The sequence below is a fragment of the Lissotriton vulgaris genome, chromosome 3_1, assembly GCF_964263255.1.
Source record: "Lissotriton vulgaris chromosome 3_1, aLisVul1.2, whole genome shotgun sequence".
Taxonomy (NCBI): Eukaryota; Metazoa; Chordata; class Amphibia; order Caudata; family Salamandridae; genus Lissotriton; species Lissotriton vulgaris.
The window spans coordinates 2,001,239,224-2,001,261,768 of NC_141689.1; the positions used below are offsets into that span (position 1 = coordinate 2,001,239,224).

At 39.7% G+C, this 22,545-nt stretch overlaps 1 protein-coding gene across 3 annotated transcripts in view; it reads left to right on the plus strand.

Annotated features, from left to right (window-relative positions):
* Positions 1 to 22,545, plus strand: part of TENM3 (teneurin transmembrane protein 3) — a 1,290,943-nt gene that overhangs the window by 1,161,957 nt on the left and 106,441 nt on the right. For 2 of the 3 annotated variants that reach the window (XM_086962461.1, XM_086962462.1), the window contains 2 exons: positions 11,046 to 11,072; positions 15,102 to 15,248. In XM_086962461.1, coding sequence (XP_086818587.1) covers positions 11,046 to 11,072; positions 15,102 to 15,248 — 174 coding nt within the window. The remainder of the gene's footprint in view (positions 1 to 11,045; positions 11,073 to 15,101; positions 15,249 to 22,545) is intronic. The other variant, XM_086962463.1, reaches the window with a different exon arrangement.

Genomic DNA, 22,545 nt, shown 5'->3' on the forward strand with positions numbered 1-22,545 from the left:
CGATGTGTTAACTGATTTGGGAGGGAAAACTGAAGCACATATATGGAGTGAAGGTTTAACATTTTAGTAGTATCTAAAGGAGTGAGAGTAAAAGCTTTTTCACAGAGGATGGGACCTTTACTTGCTAATGACAGAGCTATGTTAGATGCAGTGCTGTGGAGTATTGAAAGGCTCTAATGATCCTTTTTAGCCAAGGGTCTCTAGGAGCAGGGTAATGGCTTCTATGATTGGCTCAGGCATAGAGGTCAGTCCGCATATACTTACACATATGGGCACTGAAAAAGGAGGCGTGTGTATCAAGGCCGGTTAGAGGAAGTCTGAAAGATCTTATATATAAAGGCGATTTGGCACAATGGAACAGTTACTGAGTGGCGATAATAGCAGTAGGATAAATATTGTAGAAGATTTTGGGAGATCCTGATATAGAGGTTCTCATGTGTAAGCTCCAAATTAAAACTCTGTAGTAAATTATTTTTTTATTGTGCATGATTTTCGTTACTGTGCTACTGTATGCAAATTTCTGGCCTCCATGTTGTCTTAATTGATTGGGAAAAATACTGTTGTGTGGTTGATGGTACCCATTTGTGGTATGGTTACTTTGCACATTGATGTCTAGTGTAGTTGAAACTCCAGCATTCCAAATGGGTCTCATTTTATACAAAAAACACTCCCCTTTAGAATCAGCGAAATATAAGTTCAACTAATGTTAATTGGATTTCCAAAAATATTTATTGTGTCTAGCCCCAGGCAAAATCTGAATTCAGTCTGAATTCATGTTACAAGGATGTTTCTGATTATTCATCCATTTTGGTTTGTGAGCATGTGTCAAACAGACTTAATAGTCTTTGACTTGCCTTATGGCGCTGCAGTACAGTGTCAGAAAGGCAATCACTTTTTATGGATGGCTGCAAAAGTGTACCCCGTTTTGGGTGGCACCAGATACTTTGTCCAGTGGCTTACAACAAATTATTTTCGTGGTGTAAAAAGGCAGCAATAAAACATCAAGATAATAATAAACCACTTTTTTTAAAATTAATACATCAAATCAGAATAGTGTATCCTTTTTGGAGCTTCATCTTCACCCTTGAAAACCTGAACATTTCGTGGTTCCATACATTTCCTTCAGTCTCACTACCTAAGGCATGCACTATACCGAGTTGGTACTGTAGCTTGCTCTGAATTAGAGTGACCTCTTCACTTTGTTTAGATTCTAGAGGAGCCGTTTGCTTTTCTACCTGGTTCTGAAAAGCACGAGGGTTATCAAGCAAACTCTTTTTTTGCCTGAAGCCCCTTCGAACCCCATTTCCCACCCCCAGCATAAGGGCGGAGTTTGCAGCTTTCAGTCCGAAATATGTTGTTTTTGGTACTTAAAGCCCACAACTCCATACTGTCTTCATAGATGGTAAGATTGGTGCGAGAACATAATTTCCAAGAGCCATTTTCTTTTAAGGTTTTCACACAATAAATTAAAAGTTTTGAAAAAATTCACTTAAAAGTATTAAATGTATGAGGTTTTTGTATGAAGCATCAAAACAAATATTGCAATAAAAGAAGACCAATGAAAGGCAGTTGTCCACCCTAGATCCTTGACTGGTTCTGTAGATGCTGTTGTGCTTGCAGAGCAGAGAAGATGCACTACAAAGTGAGTGGATTACTGTGTTTTCTGCCCTCCCTTGGCTAACAGCTGGAATAAGCGGCTCCACCACAGTCATATGAAACCGATAAATATGAATACTTTGCCAGCTGTTTTTCCATTACGCTACGTTCAGTCCACGAAATTAGTAAATAATCGTGTCGATGGGAAAACTACCATATAAGAGTTTTATAATGCCTGCTGCTTGGAACACAATTATTTTTTATACACTAAATTAGTTTTTAGACTAATCTGCATTGCAAATGAATCAATTTGCATTGCAACTATCCTGCCATACCCTGATTTGCCAGCACCTCCTTAAAAAAAAAAAGAAAAAGGCTTTAGCATTAAGCACGGGTGGGAAGTACCATCTGTTTGCAGAGCTTGCCTGCAGCCCCGTCACTTAACTCGCGAGTCAGACTACAGCTGTTTAATTGTTATGGTGTTGAACAATTATCATTCTGCCCCAAATTAATATTTATATATGGATGCACAGAGCGCATGTGGTAAAACATCAACCGAGCTAATAGCGGCTAATGCCATTACGGATTCATTAATTAATCCCCGAGATATTGCTCAGCGCCCAATTCAAAGGTATTCGCACATGGTTTACCGTGAAGCCGTGGTACCCGGCCTCTCTTCTGTAGGTTGCAGATACCCCATGGAGATGCCTGGATAAGGAGGCATCGAGAGTGCTGGCAGGTTTCAGGAAAGCTGAATTAATGCTGGTCACCTCTATGACATTTTTTGAGACTACTGCTAAATATTAGGAACAACATGGTCTTGAACGCAGCCATTTGTTATTCAAGGAAGAGGAAATGCCTGATTTTATCTTTGATGTGCTCGTGTCTACAGATCTGGTCACTTTAATGAAATAGTTGCCTTTCGCTAAATGCAGCTCACCAACCCGTCTGTCGTGTAAATACTCTGAAAGATCACCTATTGTGTGTGTATTGATTGGACTCGCGTGGTGCCCATTAGCGCCTACCAGAGATTATTGTGTATGAATAACTGTGCCTGTGCAAAGCAGACTGCAGACTCAGGTCCCCAAGCTGGATGGTCAGAGCAGGTGATTCTTGAGGATATCGCGTTGTCTTCTCATTGAAGGTGAGTTCATGATATCTGGTGTGGACTGTGAAGATGGGGCTGACAAGATATAACCTTCTTTATAGAGTCACTTGCCGACCTGGTGAGCAGGGATTTGTTTGGGTTGCTTATGTTGGTATCCTTATAATTGTATTTGCATGCAACGTTTAGAGCTTTGTATCGCACCTGTGATTTCTCTTGGTGATTATATTTACTTCGGGTGGGAGCAGCTCGGGGTCTTACTTTTTGTTTTCTGGTGCATTATCCGGAAAACCGAATTCAGAGTTGTATTGAAGAAGACTAAACATTCATAACTAGGATTACATGGAAATTGACAATGAAAGAGATGTATATAGTGACTGCACACAGTTTAGGCATTTCTAGTCCTTGATGAATCAAGAAAAACTCTAAAGCGGTTGCTTTGCTGATTGGCTGAAATGTGTGGCCGACCTGTACTTGGTTAGGCTAGGGTCATATTTATTGCTAAGGATGCTGACAGGGAAGATTTGCATGGAAAGGGGCTAAACATAATAGGAACCAATGCACACCATTTTACTGTGTGTTGACATGCTTGGGTTCCTGCTGCGGCTGCCTGGTTGCACTTGCACCATGCTTCTCTTGCATGTAAAAATGTGCATATTAGCTGGTTGAATGCAAGATAACATCTAGCAGATCCGGCCCAGGAGTCCTTCCTTGCCTAATGTTAAGTGCTTGAAAGTGTGTGTTTACTCTTTGGAAGGGGATTAAATCTTACAGAGAACCTCAGCTTCTTGGAAAAAAAGTTCAAAGGGAAGATTTGGAGGAAGTTATTCTACATTTTAGTTCCTGAGGGAACTCGCCGTTTAGCCCAACCTCTTCCAGAAAAGTCGAAAAGACAGTTGTAAAATTCACCGCAAAATCGTACAGCTCAGGAGCACAAGATATTCGCAAACCACCTTTTGGCGATGACAAGTAGCCCCCCATTGTGAAACTATGAGTGCATCACTGTGATAAGCAGTAGTCAACAGGGTAGAGAAAATAGATGCTGGAGTCCCTCAGGATTGCATCCAGAATCTCTTAAGCCCTTTACCTGACGTATGTAAACCTCACACTTTACTGCCTTGAAAAGTAACCAGTTCTCTTTGTTCCTCAAAAATAACATCTGGGTGGATGCTGTTTGGATCTGAGTGTATCCGACCTCATAAATGCAAATGTTTTCCTAGCAATTTAGTTCAGCTTCATGCACTAGCTGGGTGGGCCACTCTTAAGTATTCTTCCGAGGAGCTGATCCCAGTCTGCTTTCCATGTATCTCTCTTGGTGAGAAGGGGACGCTTGCATATAAGCTTATGTGGTCACTCCATGACTGAGTCAGCGCAGGAAGATTTCTGACACAAGGTTTGTGCTCTTTATCTGTACTAGGGTTACTGGGGCACCTAGACCCTCATTATGAGAGGTCCAATAAATTCCAGTAGGTGCATAAAGTCATGTTACTGTGCATATTGTAATTATGATTTGTTTTATTTTTTTTTCGCACCCAGTCCATACTGGGCGTTATAAAGCTCAGCCTCTGTTACATTTCAGCAAATTAAACCTGCTGGGATTGAAAGACCCAAAATATACTGGGACGTGTGCATTTTGGTGCAGCAAGCACTAAACTCTGCATGTTAAGCCCCTATACATTTAAGGGAAAAAACTCATAATGGATACTAAGTGTCCCAGCTGATAAATAACGTACCCTTATCAGTTATTGTAAATATTGCACTCAACACCGGGTCACTCATAATGAGGGCCATAGTCTAACAAATATCGATGTAATATGTAATGGTAATGAATAGTTTGTGCCGCTTTCAGATTAAAAAGAACCAGCAAGACAAGTGAGTCTCACTGCCTCCATTCCTTCCACAGTATGATACTTACCCCCTTTACCTGGAACCTTATGTTCTGCTTAAATTAATCAAGTCTACAGGAATAGGTGAAACACAATAGGCATTCTATATGTTGGCATCTAGAAGGAAAGACCAGATGCTGCAATTTCTTATCCCTCAACACGATATACTTATAAGCCACTGAAGCCAAAGCACGATGCGTAGTATGCTCGTCTAGTTCACCGAAATAAACAATTATTAAGCAATTAATTCCGTTTATTGTGATGTTTAAAAACAAAGGGGAAACGAAACGTATGCTGTATCCAATACCTGAAAAGAATTACATGCCTCTGGATACTGAGATAAACGCACTTTACAACTTTCTCTCAGTAAACATCCTAACAATACAGCCACGAAGTACCACTCTGTATAGATAGTGGCGCACACAAACTCCAAGTTAGACAGATTACTGTACATACATCCATCAAAGCTGAGAATAGTTTGGTGTCCCCTTGCTGACAACAGCACACGGATATATTTATGCCAGCATTTCTAGAAAGTGCATAAGTGATTTGGTACAGCCCTCTTGTCTTATCCATCAAACACCAAGAATATTTACACACAATTCATTGTGTTTGGCATTTTCATATACACATTGACAGTATTGATAGCGAATCTTTGACCCTGGACTACTGAAAGTGAAACTGAGGTATGCAAAGTGTCAGATTATGTGCCACATAAAGGCCACTAACCTATTTTCCATAGTTGAATCATTCTTAGAGAGGTTGCATTGGAGTCTGCATTATTTGCAGGAACATGAACACTCTTTCTATTGGGAAAGGCTGTGAATGCTGGTTATTTTAAAGTTTTAAAGGGCCAACGTAGAACTGCATCATCAACAAGCGGAAGCCAAAGATAAGAAAATTATCTAATAGCTCACAGAAGCGGTAGTTTTTAAAAATATTTTAAAAAAACACTTGCCTCTTCCCCCGTCTCTCCTCGTCGTCTCTCTGCTTCTCTTCCTAACTGAGTCCGAAAGAAGCAGGAAGCATACAGGATCCTCTAAGCCAATCACAAAGCTGCTGAGCGCAGTGGTTTGGCGTTCCAACAGGGACAGGGAGCCTGTGCCTGTTCTTCACCCAGGCTGTGTATTACAACCTAGTGGAGAACATGTAAAGTGCGCATGACAGTTTGGCCGGACAAAGACGGCTGGCCAAACTGTCATGCTCATTTAAGTGCATGAACCACTCTTCGTCCCTGTGCCACCAACCCTGCCCCACCCTAACCCTGCCCCACAGCAACAAAAATAAAATAAAAACGTTTTTATCATTTAATTTTTCCTTTTTCCACTGCTCTGAGAGCAGTGGGGCGATGCTCCTCCGCCTTACCGGAGGAGCCGCCCCTGCCAGGCGCGCCTCGTGAAGTCAGACCTTTATCCCTGAAAATATGGGTTTTTGCAGTTGAGAAATCCATTAACCGTAAGTCCTCGCCTGACTTCTCCGCTTCACGGTGGAACATATGTTTATGTCAGTGTGACCTGTTTGCCTGCTCCTCCTCCGTTCACCGTAACGGCGGCCACAATGAAGCAGTTTGACTTACACGCTCCTGTGCAGGATGCCTCCGACATTAGCAGAAACCAAGGCATCTCTGCTGAATGCCTGATGCGCTCATGAATCAAGTGCCCTGCAGTTGTCTGCACTTTGGCTTCATGCAGCTACTCCATTGCGTCAGTCCTCTGGGAAATCCTTGTTTAATGGGCCTCTCTCGGCTGAGGAGCAGACAGAGAAAATCTCCCCGGCGAGGCTTTCTTTCCCTTCTTCACCTTGTCATGTTTAAGTCTCAGCACAATCGATTCTGCCACGGGACACGGTGGCTTGGAATACCCAGATGTAAAACATGATTTACTGCGTTCTCAAACTTTGCCACCAAGCAATATGTTTTGTGCAAATTGACCCTTTAATGTAATGCTCGGCTTTTCCAATGTTGAGATTCTAAATCTTTAGCCACCCAAGTCGCAGATGTGCTGTACAACTACTTTGCCATTAAAAATTAAAAAAAAATAAGAAAAATAGCAAGGAAGCCTTCGGAAACTGTGTGGCAGGCGCTTTGGTATAGGTTCAGATCCCAACCTATTGATAGCTATGGTGCAAAAAAAGAAAGAGATCAGCTGGCTAAACTTTCTGTCGCTTGTCCAGTAGTTTCAGCATACAGTTGGAGGAAGTGATTGATCCTGGTGGTAACTATTGTAGTGCACCAGTCTTTCTGTCCGATCAGTGCCCCAAAGGGCCATGCACTAGTCACAAGCATCTCCCACAAAAGCAGTGTCAGTGGGTGAAGTTCAATTTACAGCTATTAAAATGAACCGTAAAGACAAACCTATGCAAATTATATCAATATAAAAACAGCAAAATAGAAAAAAAATACATAATTAAGCAATTGACTGTCTTAATACGACTAATAATATCAATTAGCAAGATCAGCCCTGATCTTAATCGCAAAATGTAGAAAACAAACCATTGCGTAACAGGCCAATGGAGAAGGTGATGCTTGTAAATGTAAAAAAATGGTCTACAACTTGTGAAGCCAGGGCTTTACAATGTTAGTGTTCAATATTTATTTAGATTTTCAACAAAACTACAAAATAAAACAGTGTGCATCAGAGTTTGAACAGATCTAAAATCACGTGGACAGAAGCTCAATGCTTCAGGTAATGCCCAGCCTTTCTAGAACAACAGCTTGACACAAACAATTCTCATTCTGAACATAAAGGGTAAACAACGTTCATAAGTGTCACAGCCCAATTACAAATAAGTCTCTGTTGCATTGGGTATTTTAAGACTCAGGTTGGATCTAACTTTCTGCGCAATCTGCTTGATGGGTTTGTCATCATCAAATGGAGATATGCTTAAAACATGCAGTAATCCAAGACCATTCATATAGTTCAGGAGTGGGGTCTCTCCTACCTTACAGCAGAAGTCTAGTTCCCAGGAATAAAGGATGAAACCAGACCATTATTATTTTCTGTGATGTTGCTAGGCACTATTGCATTATAGTGATGGATACCTCGAATTGAACATATATACTTCTTCTCTTTTCATCTGAAAGTTTAAACAATTTTTTTTATGCAATTGTTTGTCTTAAGAACATTTTATTACAGTCAACAGCATGTGTAAATGCACCTACCACAGAAATCTGGTGCTACTTGGTCCAGGGTTTGATTCCTAAAGCTCTCGTTGGCTTGTTTTCTTTGGGAGCCTCAGAAAACAAGTGCCATTAGGTGGATAACAACATTACTCAGTCTTTTCCCCCTCTTTGTTAGGCTATTACGGATGTGCGCCTTACACATCACGATTCCAGCGTTTAATAGCCCCTCTGCTAAGATATCTATTGGAGTGCTGATGGTGGTTTCATCTACTCAAAGAAAATGAATTGGCAATGTGGCATATTTTTTTTTATCTGGATCAGTGGCCTCTGCCTTTGGAGGCTTGTGGATAAAATATGCCTCTCAATGCAGTGGGTTTTGCGGAATTCTGTACAACAATCAAAAGACTATGGCTATACGGAAAGAGCTGATGATTTCAGCCAGCCAATTTTGTTGAACGTTGTGAAAGTTAGAAATACTGTTGTAAGAAAGAAAACAGCTAGACAAGTAAGTTTAGATCTGGGATAGCTGTCTTGTCTGGGGATGGAGCTGAGACGAGGTGTGATACCCTAGCAGTTTTCACTACGGTTGTATTTTGATATTTTCTCTCAAGGACATAGCACTTTATAAATCTCGTAAAATGAATTATCATTGAAATAACATATGTCATGTTTTGTGTATCTTATATTGTAATGGTCTTAGTTTTCAAAACCGATGTGTTTTTTTTTAGTATGCATGCAGTCCCAAAAAATGAAAACATAGTTCTTGTGAAGCGGGGGGTGCCTAAAATACTTTTCTATCGGCACAGTACTGGGAGATTATGGGAGGTGAGCGAAATTTGACAAAGGGCCAGAAGAAACTGCTAAGAATATGGAGTCGTTATTCAGTGTTAAAAATTATGTCACTGATAAAACCCTTTACGACAGGGTAATCAGTAATAAAACAGTGGCATGAGTACCAATTAAGGGACATCAAATCAATGTGTATGCTGATCCCGCTGATTAAAACAGTCGCTGATTTGAATAAGTGGGTTTAATATATACTTATTCACAGATTATTGCCAGTCTGTCATAGCCACTGGAACTGCAACATGAATAATCTAAGAATGATACCTATTTGCTTCTTCAGTAGGATGCTAATGGCGGTCATTAAACAGCCTTTGCGGGAACTATTTGAAAGCGTATAATTGGAAACTAGAATGTTCTAACTTGCAATAACGGTGCAGAATAAGCACTAAAGACAAACCCTGGGCCAAGAATACTTTTATATGTCTAGTTAAATATATATCGTGTTTGCAATCAAGAATCGCCTTCTTCTGTTTTCTACAGGGTTCAGTCGTGTGGAATGTTGCTATAGAAAACTTGATAGAACATATTTCTTTTAACAGGGTGTTGTTAAGCAAGGAAATCTTCCCTTTATTACCACGGAGCACCCCTCTAGAATTTGCCAGTTAAACTAAGACGCTCTCCATGGAAACGCTTAAACCCATCTGTAAATGAAGGACTTTCGACATATTGAATAGAGTATTGCTGAGAGTGTTTGTCCTTTTGTTAGTAAGAGAGAATGCAAATTTTAAAGTGCATGCCTGCTAACATTTACTATCTGCCTGGCATCTTGGGCAGCCAGTGGTTAATATTGCTAAATCTAGCACTGCTACTGGAGAGTTCAAATGCCTATTTTACTCGGCCTGATGAACATCTGGCATTGTTAGTCGATTTGTGGTAACAAGAACATCTTTATACAGTAGATATCATTGCTATAACACAACACTTTTTTCTAGCAACACACACTGCAGCTCTCAGTGCAGGTGTGTCAATAGCTGTAGAGCTGCTATGACAAAGTTGATACCGAGAACTGAGGCATTGAATAGTAGACCATGTGGCCATGTCCTCAAAAATATATCTCCCAGGTGAAAGGAAAGGGGTGAGGTCTACATTTAAACAAGGATTGACAAAGCCAGTGGATGGCCAGCCTTATTGGCTTTGTCAGTGTTTGCTTTGTTTTGTCATGATTTTGGAAAACCTGTTGGGCAATCTGCGGGCCCACATCAATCTTTACAAAGCAGCATTGGCTTAAAGCAAAAGCATATTCTAGTTCTCACAACACAAACACTGCTATAGTAGTTTCTGGGCTTAATGGAACTACAGTATGTGTGGATGTGCGCCTTGTAAAAGAAAGGATAGCTGACTCTCACAGTAAAGTCAGCCAATGACTGAAGTGAACAGACCCATTGTATCATGCATACTGTGGTGAGCAGAAAAAAAGATGAATGAGACAATAACATACGTATGAATGAAGAGGGGTGGCTGAAAGCCTCTATAAGTAAGTATGTTATACCTATACTTTTTTAGTAAAATTAAAAGGTCTTGCTTAACACACAACCTAAAAAGTGAATAACATTTGTGTTCAAAATACATACTGTTCGCTTAATAGTATGCAAATGACATTGGTAATGGTACACTTACAATCTGAAGGTTTCTGCTCTAACCACTAATGAATTGTTTGTGAATACTTGCGAGAGAAAGAAAACCTTTATTTAATTTATACATAAAGAGACCACTTGATGAATATTTCATGATTGACCCTGTGAGCAAACATAAAGTCAGTGAGTAAGAGATGGAAAAAGTAGTTGACTCTCATAATTGGCATATAACATAAGTCCGAGCAGTGGCAAATAGAGTAAAATAAACATGGGTAAATGCCAAGAAAACATGGAAACAATAAATGTTTACAAATACAGAAAAAGTAGAAAAAGTCATAATACTGGGAGCCCTATATATATGCAAGCCTTAGGATCCAAGCTTTTCCAGAAGCTCTGTTGTTAGCATGAATAAACAAACCATACATATCTTAACCCACTGCTTTACATAAGCTACAAGTGGACTTACAAGCCGGAGTGCACAGAAGTAATTATTCCTTCTTAAAAGATCAGATAGTACTGATCAAAGCAACTTCAGATACTCCGACATAGAAACATTTGAACCTATAGGGCAACCAGCTGTGGTATAGTAGTCACAAGTTGCACACGTACAACATCAGATTGCCTATTAAAGTCATTTTCATTTCTGAAGCGTGTGGCAAGACTTCTGAAAATGGTAGCTTACGCAGATACTAGATGTTACGGTCTTCATCAGAAGACGCCCCACCTAATGTATTGATGGAACCATGCCGACAGGAATTGGAAACAGAACTGCTTCTTCTTACATTGTAACTTTGATGCATGATGGCGGCCTCTGTTCTGTAGACCGCAGCTGTATATGTATGTGTTGCCTCAGATGGTTTGGACCTATGCTGCACGTCTGAAATGCTTTGTCTATTTCTTTCTTTTCATTTCTCAAGCTCACTATTTGGAAAAGGTAGTCAAAGGTACTGTATCCATAATCCTTTGTTGACACAGCTGAATATATGCGTATACATTATCTGTAGTAAATACATCATCATACTTCACTAAATACATATATGTTCACTGAATATGGGATGCATGCGCTGTTACATGATTGTGCTTATTTCACTGAATATGTGTACGCCTTGCTCTTATGAGAAGGCGGCATGTATGTATAAACATTGCTTCAATTTCATCTGGTTGACAAAATTAACTGGAACCCATTACATAAGTTCATATTCATACGTGTTCAGTATTAAACTTGTTTTACCCCAGTGTTAACCACAGACTTACTCACTATGGAGTAAGATGCGATACACATTTTGTTGTTCCACCCATTTACCTTAGTATGGTCGACATGTATTTTGCTTCTTGAAACTATACACATGTATAATTGCATATGCATGCCTTAGATTTTGCTAAGTAGTCTTTAAAGATAAAATTTAATTTAAAGACACTTCTGGTGGGGGGCAATGACTGAACACTGCTACTCTGCTTGGGTCACATTTTTATTATTTGTTTAATTCTTGATATGGTGGCCATCTACTTTTCTTTTCATCATAGCTTGTGCTTGTTTAACTGGCTAAGTCACAACATTGCATGAGTATTGAATATATGCTGTGTTGTATTGTATATTTGTCTTTTGGCGTACAAGACTGACTTGTGTTACACACAGTGTTTGTGCAATTGTTAAAGCTAGACTTACCATTACCACCACAGGTGTTTGAGCAGTGAGTTGTCGGTTCACACGTATGATATAGTATACCCATGCATGATAAACGGCCTCAGTAAAGTAGCATGCATTTGGACTCAGTTGAGCATTTATATGTACCCATTGTGTACCATTTGAAATTGAGTTTCCGAATTTAATGTTTTTCTTTCCTATTTCTTCTTCAATGGTTTACGTTGAAATGTAAACCAAGCAGAGAATAATGGGATGTGTTTTAAAGGTGCCTTCTGATTGGCTGGGTACTTTTGAGGAAGCAGAAACAATGCAACTGTAAAGACACATGGCATATGACGGATATGTACCTTCATGTGAATTTGTGTACTTCTGTCATATTAATTGTTCTTTTGTTTGGCCTGTTCACATACACATACACTTTTTCTGGTGTTGCTCTCCCCAAGCAGTAGTGATGAGTCACTGTGTTCCTTACATACACATGCGTTATTTTCAATTATAACATTCTCATCAATTATGGATTTCCGCAAATGGAAAGCTTAGACAAAATAGCTATATTTTCCACATGCAATATAATAAAATACATAATTGTTAACATGTACATTATGGTCTTATAATGCTATTTTGTGTTATGGTGACCTTTGCTAATATCACAACTTTTGGTCCGTGTGGCTTATCATGTCTCAATAAAATGATAAAGCGTTATGGGACCATACAAAACGGTTACATGCTATGTACTCTATGTATATACACATAATACATGTATAGGAATGCATCACTTTTATGTGTTTATATGCCTGTATATATAGATTTTTTATATATATTGCTATGGCTCACAGTGCTGTTTGTGTATCCAGCAAAATAGAAAGTTGACATCTCAGGACTTTGCCATTAAAGGATGACTCTGACCATTTTGCTAAGCCTGACCACAAATTTCACTATTTTGAATTACGGGGGATACACTATTTGGCTCTAATGCAGTTTTATAGTAGGCCATACAAATTGAAACTGAACACGAATGAAAATGTGTTGAATGTATTGAATATTAGAAGTACATTACATAGGTACCCATTTTAAGGTCATTGACTTGGGTTGCAATGGAATCCCAGAGATTTTAGTTGCCCACACATTTATTAGAAATTACCAAGCCTCAATTGCCGTCTAAGTATCATTGTGATTGAACAAAGCAAATACGCCATGGTGTGGCTGTTCAGAAAAGGATTTGCTGGTAGTTTTCTGGACAACTGTTTGATTCTGGCAACTACTGTTGAAGAAGAATAAGTGACTGCTTTGATAACTTTTGTTACCCGCAACAGTTCTGTTATTTGTTATTTAACAACAAATGATTTCTAGCGTTTTCATGCAACAAATTCTGGTGTCTCTAAGCGCATAAAAGAAGCTGTCATTTTTGTGCAATTATTTTATTAATTTGTAGAAAGAGTGATCATATGTGTGTTTCTGTACTGAGCTGCTTCGCATTCCTTTCTTTCCTAAATGTTTTGAACTTTGTGTGAAACCATGTTTCATGTCTGTTTTAAAAATTTATAATAAAAACTATTTAATGCATATATACGAGATAGCAAGCATAGGGATATTTTACAAAACCGTCTAATCCAGGAAAGAACATTTTCCACAACTCTTATAGTGATTAACCGAAGGAGATGCTAAAATGAACCTAAGAAATATCCAGGAAAACGGATATCCTTTTTTTTTAAGTTACAAAATAGATAACGTGAAGTTCACTGTCTAGTTTGGTCTTTAGACATGGTCTTACATTATTTTTAAATGTTTTTCTCCAAACGTTTAGTTTTTCACAGGAATTTCAAACAATAGTCCCTCCTACCAAGGATATGTTTGTTGGGACCCATCTGTCCAGGATTTCCAGCTACAAATCTCTGTATTAACCTTCTTTTGGATGGAAATTGAGATTTGTTTTGCATTTATAAGCTAGAAAAAACTTAAATAGAACAGGATGACTTGTGATACATTTACTTTTCAGCTGTTATGACATCTAACTTAAGCTTCATCTTACTGGCAACCCTTCTATCTTAGTTTTTTCAACACCAAAAATATATTTGTGTGTATTCAGCAATACATTTTTTTAATATATTTTGACTTGTACATTGATACAATATATTGTCGCCCTCATAATCATGTCTCTCCTCCAATTCCTAAAGAGATGGAATCAAAGGACTGCTTTTGTGAGTGTCTGTACAATTAGACAGGGGCAAAGTATTTGCCATATTTATGTAACGTGTCGTCATGATACGGGCTACCATGTGGTGAAATGCCATATTTTCAGCACCAGAGATTTTTATTTTCTATTTTAAATGTATTTTTAAAATGAAGCCATTTTAATACTTTTAAACATCATATATTAAATTATTTTAATGTTTTCCCAAATTTTCCCTTCTTGCTCAATAAAAGCAGACAAGATGGGATATAAAGGTAAAAGCATAAAAGGTGTAGGGAGACTGTCACACAAAAAGATCACTCTGCTATTTGTCTTGAAGCACGTCACAATCGTGTTTTTTGTTGATTCACTCAATGTTTTATTGTGGTCCTTATAGTGTATCATTTATGTCTGTCCTAAGTAATCGAATCTGCACAGCCGTTACATTTAGTTGGAAATCCTGTCAGTCCTGTCCCATCCGTTTGCAGCCTGAACCCCACTGTCTGTTAGAATAGATGTTGATCTGCTTCACAATTTCCCAGGCTTTGCTTATTCTGTAAAAAGGAATGTACTTTGGGCATAAAGTGTAGTCTGTCCACTGGCCTATACTTTGTGCACGTTTTTTTTCAAATTAAAAGCACTGTAATTTCACATGGATATACCTTGGCTTTTCAACAATGCACCTCTAATTATTTCTCTACTGAGCAGCAAAAAACAGTCTCATTATTAAATTCGGATCCACAATTAGCAACAAGGTATTTTAACATAAATTCTAAATACTAATCATTACATAGGCATAGTAGAGATTGCTACTTTGGTCACAACAATTCCTTAATTCTGCACTCCAGTTCTGTTTTACTTTGTTCCCTTGTTGCTTTGACAAAGAAAGAACAATTTTCATTTTGTCTAGTCTGAAGACATTATTGAATTTTGTGCTAATCTGTACAGATGTGTGGTACATCTTGCAATGCCTTACTTTTTCTGCTTAACAAATTAGATTCATTCGGTATTCTGACTGATTTCCATTCATGTGCATTTACAGTATTTCTGCTTCTATAAGGGCCTGTTAATAGTCAATGTTATGCATTTGTTCATATGACATTAAATCAACATAGCACTTAATTGACATGATATTCTCTTGGTTTCCTGTTCTGACAGAGGGGTGCCCAGGCTTGTGCAACAGCAATGGCAGGTGTGCCTTGGATCAAAATGGTTGGCATTGTGTCTGTCAACCAGGGTGGCGGGGAGCAGGCTGTGATGTCGCCATGGAAACACTCTGCACTGATGGCAAGGACAACGAAGGAGGTACGGTCTGATGCACTACGATCATAAGTAATAACAGATGATGCTGATTAATTCAAATGAAATATAAAAAAAACACAAATAGCTGCACATTGTTTCCTGGTTTAACTGACAAGAAATATTCTGTATTGGAATTCTGTACATTTCGTTCATATTCTTAAGTCCTGTATCAAGAAGGGCAATGGGGAAAGGAAGGGAGAATTACAGTCCAACCAAATGAAAGGGTAGATAAAGGCGAGCGTTCTCCTTTGTGGGTGATAGTAGTGGGAATCAAGATACGTTGTTTAGTTGTATGGGTATGTTGTCTCTTAAAAAGTGAGCCAAAGACGTGGAGTGATTTGCATGAAAAGTATTTGATGCTTAGTTTGCATAATGGCTTGTAATGTGTTCCTAGTACACACCTACTTCCTTGAGCTGTATTCGCCCTCAATGGACTTCAGAGAAATGCAACTTAGGTGCTGGCATATCTAAAAGCCTATCCCCTTTGAACTTTGAAAATGAAGCGTTTCTCTTAGTAAGGAATTTCTGTCTGAGAGCCACAGCTCAACCAGTAGATCAAGCACAAAGTACATGCAGGCACCGCCTTATGCAACTTATATTGGGCTCTACCTCGAATACCCCAGTGATAAATGAAAGAAAAAAAGATAGAAGCATGTGGTAGGAGGCCATGTCACACAGGAGCTCTGAACCTCAAAACAGCCAAATCTAGAGCTTTGGTGACAGTGTACATTAGCAGCCTGTGGGAAATGTTGATAAATCAATAATCTTTCATTTGGAGATCAAATGAAATCAAATGTAATGTTTCAGCTAAAAGGTCATACAATTAATTAAACACAGTGCAATGCAATTTGGTTAGAGTACATAGCTTTAAAGTAAAGTATACAATTGATTAATCAGATAATTGGTCGGTCAGAGCACTTCTCAGGTTTAAAAAGGGAACTATTGTTAACAATATCTCATTAATCTCCATGCCAGAGAAATATAAGAGACTACTGGAAGGAAAATACTGGCTGAATTAGTCCAACAATACAGGATCTTAGCTTCTTTACAATACCTTACACTTTGCTTCCAGAACAAAGGGCAGAGCAAATCAGAGTTTTTATGTATGGTGTGCAGCCCGGAGATCCCTTATTTGCATGCCATTTTGCTGTGCAGGCTAGGACTGGTACGACTCCCAGCCTAAGTTTTGTGAAGAGGCTTCTTTTAACTTCTTCAATGTGTCGGACGGCCGCCGGACGTCCGACGTCGAGGTGGGCGTGTTGCTCGGACGGCCAGGGGTCGTCCGATTTGCGCACGCATAGAATTAGCCCGCACAGCAGGAAAATCGTGCGCGCAGGGAAGCGGTTAATCTCTGGCTGTATAATTCTGAAGAGAAGCATTAGTTAAACTATGAAAAACGATAATTGAGGAGCATTAGACCTATGGGATTAAGTCTTCAGGCTAATTTCCATCATGACAATGGTGCTAATAAGACACGCATAGATAACTCTTAAGTGGCCAATTTTAAATCAAATGATTCATGCGTAAAATGTGTTTTAGAATTTTTATCTGTTTTTTAAAACATATTTTTATTGATTCTCATAACCACGATCTTAAGAACATGGACATCCTGTCAGTTTTCTTTATTTATAACATAAAGGGCAAAATTGATGGTCTACTCCCTTAACCATGCTAACTTTAGTAAGACACATACACAGGGCTTTAAGTGACAAGAAGAAAAAAGTGGAGGGTGTCTAAAAGGGACGTGGTCTATAGTAATTATAGGAATGGCTCAAAATGTAAATACATTTCTGTGAGTTCTACAATGTGCCACCTGACCGGTATTTTGGTTCCTCTCTGTGCTTTCTGTTATTACATCCAACTATATAACACAGCTGACATACAACTAAACCCAGTGAGGACTATTGGCTTTGTCAGTGGTTGTCTCTAGACTCTGCATAGAGGCCAATGACTCGATGACCCTGTATTCACTATGAGAAACTCACAGTACCTTCAGCATCAACTGTAGAGGTTTTACTTGTGACCTGTTATAAAAACCGTGAGGTTACCAGTTCAAAGTATGCACTATACAAGTGTAATGTGCAGCACGAAAAAGACGTGACATCCTGGAAACACAGTTATGGAGTACAAAATTCAAAAAAGCATGTGAAATTTAAACAGGAACTAAACCACTGACATGAATTACCTTAATGTTTTTTACATTTTTTGTTCAGAAATCACCTGTGTTTTTAACCAGTAAAATTAAGGACATGAATGTAGGGCCTGATAGGGACCCATTTCAATGCCTGTTTTTAATTACTAAAGGGTTTGAGACCTGGAGGGACCCGGTCCACTTAAAGCCCTGCATATACATTCCCATTTCGCTAGCCTGTTGGCCCGTCTGACCGGGCTCCTATTGAGACTGTTTGGAATAGAGGCACAGTTTAGTGATGTTTGTATGAGAGGGCAGAAGAATGGGGGAAAAGGATCAAAACAGGGAGACAACCCCCGCAGCAGCAATTCAAAATCTTAATAGCGGGGCTGACTGCGCCGCTACGGTTCATCTACAGTTTAATTTCTTTGCTCCCATTGCTCATGCTGCTCCAGCCACCCCATCCGTGTTGCCCTTGGAGACGTTGGCATCTGCTATGGTAGATAGTATAGATAGTATACTTTCCTGTGCCCTTGCAAAGTCCAGTGACCTTTGACCTCTCTGTACCTTCCTATGTAATAAGGTGCTTTCTGCCTCTGCCCATTTTTAGGTCTCGCCTACGCAGCGCGCATGCGCTGGATAGGAGACCTTTAGTAATCAATTCCCTTTTTCTGCCAAAAACGTGCACGCTTTGCATTGCTTTCAATGGCAACGCATGCACGTTTGGCGATTCCCTTGCGGGAGCGAGCTTTGAAACCATCTGATGTTAATTAACAGATGGTTCCTGCTCACTCCCGCAAGGGAATCAGGCGCAGGCCCACCTCTCTTCCCTCCCCCCACTGCGTCCTCCTCTCAAAACATGTTTTTTTTTTAAACTTCCATCGCAAGGCGCGCGCGCTTGTTTTTCCTTGCACTTGTCTCCGATCTCTGATGTTTGCGTGGTGTTTTTACGTTTCAATCAAGCAGTCTGCCCGGTTTTAAACTGCAATCCACAACATGCCTCGCTCTATTCATCTCTGATGGGATATTCTTAAGTGCCACATTCCATCTAGTGCGGGTTTTTTTTTTTCACACAGTAAGTCAGAAGGTATGTTCTTTAGGTACGCTGTAATTGTGATGGAATATTTTTTGACCAACCAATTCCCATTGGATGTTAATCACAACAATTGTAAAGGGATACTTTTAGCCGATAGGGCAATTCGGATTTGATATTATTGATTAAACGGTGATGATTCTGGCAGAGTGATACTTCGCAGGTAGTAATTCTGGCGATATATTTGTTAGCTGAAACGCCGCGGTTCATGATAATGCTTGGTGCCGTGCATTTGTATGCATTTCTGTTGTTAGTATTTTGATCTGTCTGGTGCCAGCGAACTTTGATCCTGCATTGCGACCAATAGGTCAAACCTATCTTTATGTTGGACCCAAGTTATACTGAAAATGGGGATAAAAGAGATCCTGTGCAATCCGAAGGTAACAGTTGTGTTCGTTCACACCTTTCAGAAGCTTTTGGGCGGCACAGGCAAGAAGCTTTAGGATTGTATGATGAGTGAACCAGCTCCAATGCCTGGCAGTGAGTGACAACCTAACTGTTCTATTGGGTACCTCTTTTCTTAGAAACATATACCTTTATTATCATCTCAAAATGCATCTTCAAATAAGGTAATACAATCTTGAGTGTGTCTTTAAGTAAGACGGGGGAGAGGAAGGCGCGTGCGCGCTTGTTTTAACGAGATACTAGTTCTAAAATGCAAGAGATCTCGAAGTGAGTCAGGACTGTTACTATGTTCTGCTACATGTATACATATCTAATGGTGTTTATGAACATTTTCGTGGTTCCCCGGTTTTTTATCTGTCAAAGCAGGTGACTGAGCTGGGAGACTTTGAATAAGCCTTTCGAACATGCACTCTCCAACCTTTGTCCCAAAACACACATTTTCTTAGTTCCACCAGTGGAGAACCCCTGCTATAAATAAAAGTTGTTTAAGAAACCTGAAAAAGGGCGGTAAACAGTCATTTTATATCTCCATGAAGTTATCTGCAGCGAACCCCGCAAAGTGTTTGTTGTAATTCAGGCATTTTTGTTTGTGTTTATTTGCACACCTGCAGCTGACCAGCCGACGTAGTTTTACAATACTTTCCCGCCCCAGTGTGACATTCTCCTCACGTCATGCTTCCCCTGCGTGCATGATGTTTTGGGGGAAATAACACGGATTTCTGTTTGGATTGTCTGTTGACTGAAGGAGGCTCTAAATTATTCGGTGCAAGCCAGAGAAAGATGCTGAATTGGCTTCCATTTGTCAGCTTGGCAGGAGCCCATGTTCCTCTCTTCAGTGGCTGCCTGCAGGTAGGGGCCGGGTTGCTCTGTGTGCACACAACGCGCGCACTCAGTATAACACTTTGAGCACCCTGAGGCGGTCCTCCCAGCCGCACCTCCCCCCCTCCTTTCAATACCTTTCACGCGAAGGAAGCCCAGTTAATTGTCAAGTGAAATGCAAGTTTATAGCAGGATGCCATGGTTCCTTCCTGGCTGCACGTGGTCTGCATCCTCAGCGGTGCAATGTTGGGTGCTAATAACACCCAAATGAGCCAAAGGATAGTGGAAAAAATGCAATTGTAAATTGCATTTATTTAGCGCTTACTAATCCTGCTGAGGCAATGAAGCGCTTTGTGGCAAGTAGCACGCTAGACCAGAGCAAGGGTGAACAGAATTTAAAAGCTAAAACCGGGATATTTCCCAAAAATGAAAGGACTAAAATTTTACTTCAACCCAGCACAGAGAATGACAGCGGTCTTTAGCAGTGAATTACAGAAAAGGCAGTAAGAACATACATAAAAGGCCATTTTTAAAGCCAGTGCATGCAAGTTAATTCAATTGCTTTCTTGTAACAGCTGCTAGCTATCCCTGCTTTGCAAAACATAAAAAGATACCACCCACCCTTATCAGCCGACCCTCTCAGACAAGCATTGGCATAGCCAATAGGTCTCGCTTTTGGGACCTTGTAAGTATTTAATTTTGCAGCACAATATCCTTGGTGCAACAACATCAACTGTTGCATGGCTAATCAATTATAAGGTCCCAAAGGTGAGACCTGTTGGCTATGCCAATGCTTGTTTAAAGTTCCTGCAGCCACATTATATACGTTTCCCTGCTTGCCTGTTATCAATGATGAGTGATTTGCCTTTTCGCTAGTATTAGATCTCTATTTGATTAGAACACTCTAGACCAAATAAAGGCAGGGAGAGATATAGCTAATGGGAAGGAGCAGGGAACCTTTTTTTTCCCCTATAGGTTATGACATTAAAAAACAAGCATGATCATGCCAAATCCCACATATGAGTAGCTTAGTAAGATTGTTCAACACAGTCGGAGGGTTCCCATATAATAACAGGGGAGAGGTGGATGTGAGGAAATAGTTTTCATCCATATCCTGAGAGCTCCCAAGATCCGCACCCCTGCCAAAAGCAAATCACAATTCTCACCATAGAAGCGTGGCTGGCAGGGTAATTTCCGGAGGCAGATAGTTTCATGATAATGTAACTTAATGTTACTGCTACCAAATGGACCAGAAAATATGAGATTCTCCCATTAAGACCTTACTGTTCATGAAATACTTCACTTCCTTAAGGAGGTGGTTAGTTTAGCACTAGGAGAGGCTATGCATCATATTCATAGAGTATTGTGTATGCTGCACATATCTCGGCATCTAGAAATCCTTAATTATGCTCTCTTTTACTGTGGCTATCCCAATTCCACAACTGATGTTGTAGGCGTTTTCTTGATATGGTTCTTGTGTTTGGTCCGCCATTTTGCATATGCAACATTTTAATATTTGTTTTGAGTTTTTTGCATAGCGGACTATATCAGGCAGGTTAGTTGAGTAGTGTTTTCTTTACACCTGTTAAGGCTTGCAGTCATGGACGTACGCCTCCCATGTTACACCTGGCAGAAACTTCTCTGCCACCTCTCCACTCGAGGCGGTGCATGTCGGATGATGCTAAGACCACTATCTGGTGAAAGATTCTACACAGGCTTGTTCCTTTTCTCTTACCATTCTACCTTCTCCATAATGTGAGCCCCCACCAGAAATCAGCCTGAAAAAAAAAATACAGGGGTGTGAAATAAAGAAATGCAACACTTGTATATAATGTTTCACATGCTTATATATAAATTATTGCTTTATGGGTAGCAGAATAGCTTATCCGGCACAGTTGAATTATATACTGAACGTAAGCGTTACTTCAAATATTAATTATGCAATTGTTATTATACAGTGGATGCAAATGTACACTTATAGTAACTGATCAGCATGGAATGACTGCAGACCAACATGGGTATACAACAGTATCAGATGAATTAAGTTAGTGAAGAATATTGGCGATTTTGGTGTAATAAAAATATGTAATGTATATTGTAGTGGCAATCTTATTGCAGACAAAACTAAGGCGGACTCTACATCTTTAGCACTGCTACTCTTAGATATGTGTTGGGAGGAGATTGCTGCAAGCCTACATTCTGTCTGTCCATTGTAATGTGGTAAGCACTATTATTTGTGAGACTTAGCTATAAGGGTTAAGCCAGTAAACACACATTATCTCAGGATCAATGCTTAGGGATGCCACTAGGTGTCCCTGAATGTTCGCCGTCCCCCATGCTATGCCAGGAGCAGAGTAAATGAACAGTTTGTATTAAAAATCATCGGCATGAGCCTTCGAATAATGGGTTAACAGCTATGTGGTACCCACCGCATGATGCAGTGTTCTGATGGCTTTCATAGAACAGGTAAATTATTGCTAAGGAAAAAAATAGGAATAGAAAAAATTGTGGCCATTTGTCAGCATGCCTGCAAAAGCTTAAGCTGAAAGTAAATATTGTATAAATCGAGCTCTGCAGCTTTTCTATTCTTGAGGATGAAAGCTGCTTGGACTATTTGAGGACCCTTTTTCTTAGATTTTCTACAGCCTGATCGAAAATAAATTTAAGCTGATTCAAGTTCCACAGTATGTGCCATGCTAGGCTCTTTGTTCGTGTACTTTCTATTGATATTCAGTCAAGATAAACTATTGAGGCTGTTGATTGTAAAATTCAGATAATTTCCTGTGATTCTATACCGGGTGACCATTGTTTTTCATCGTGAAGCCATTATCTGTAACAGAAAAGTGAACAGT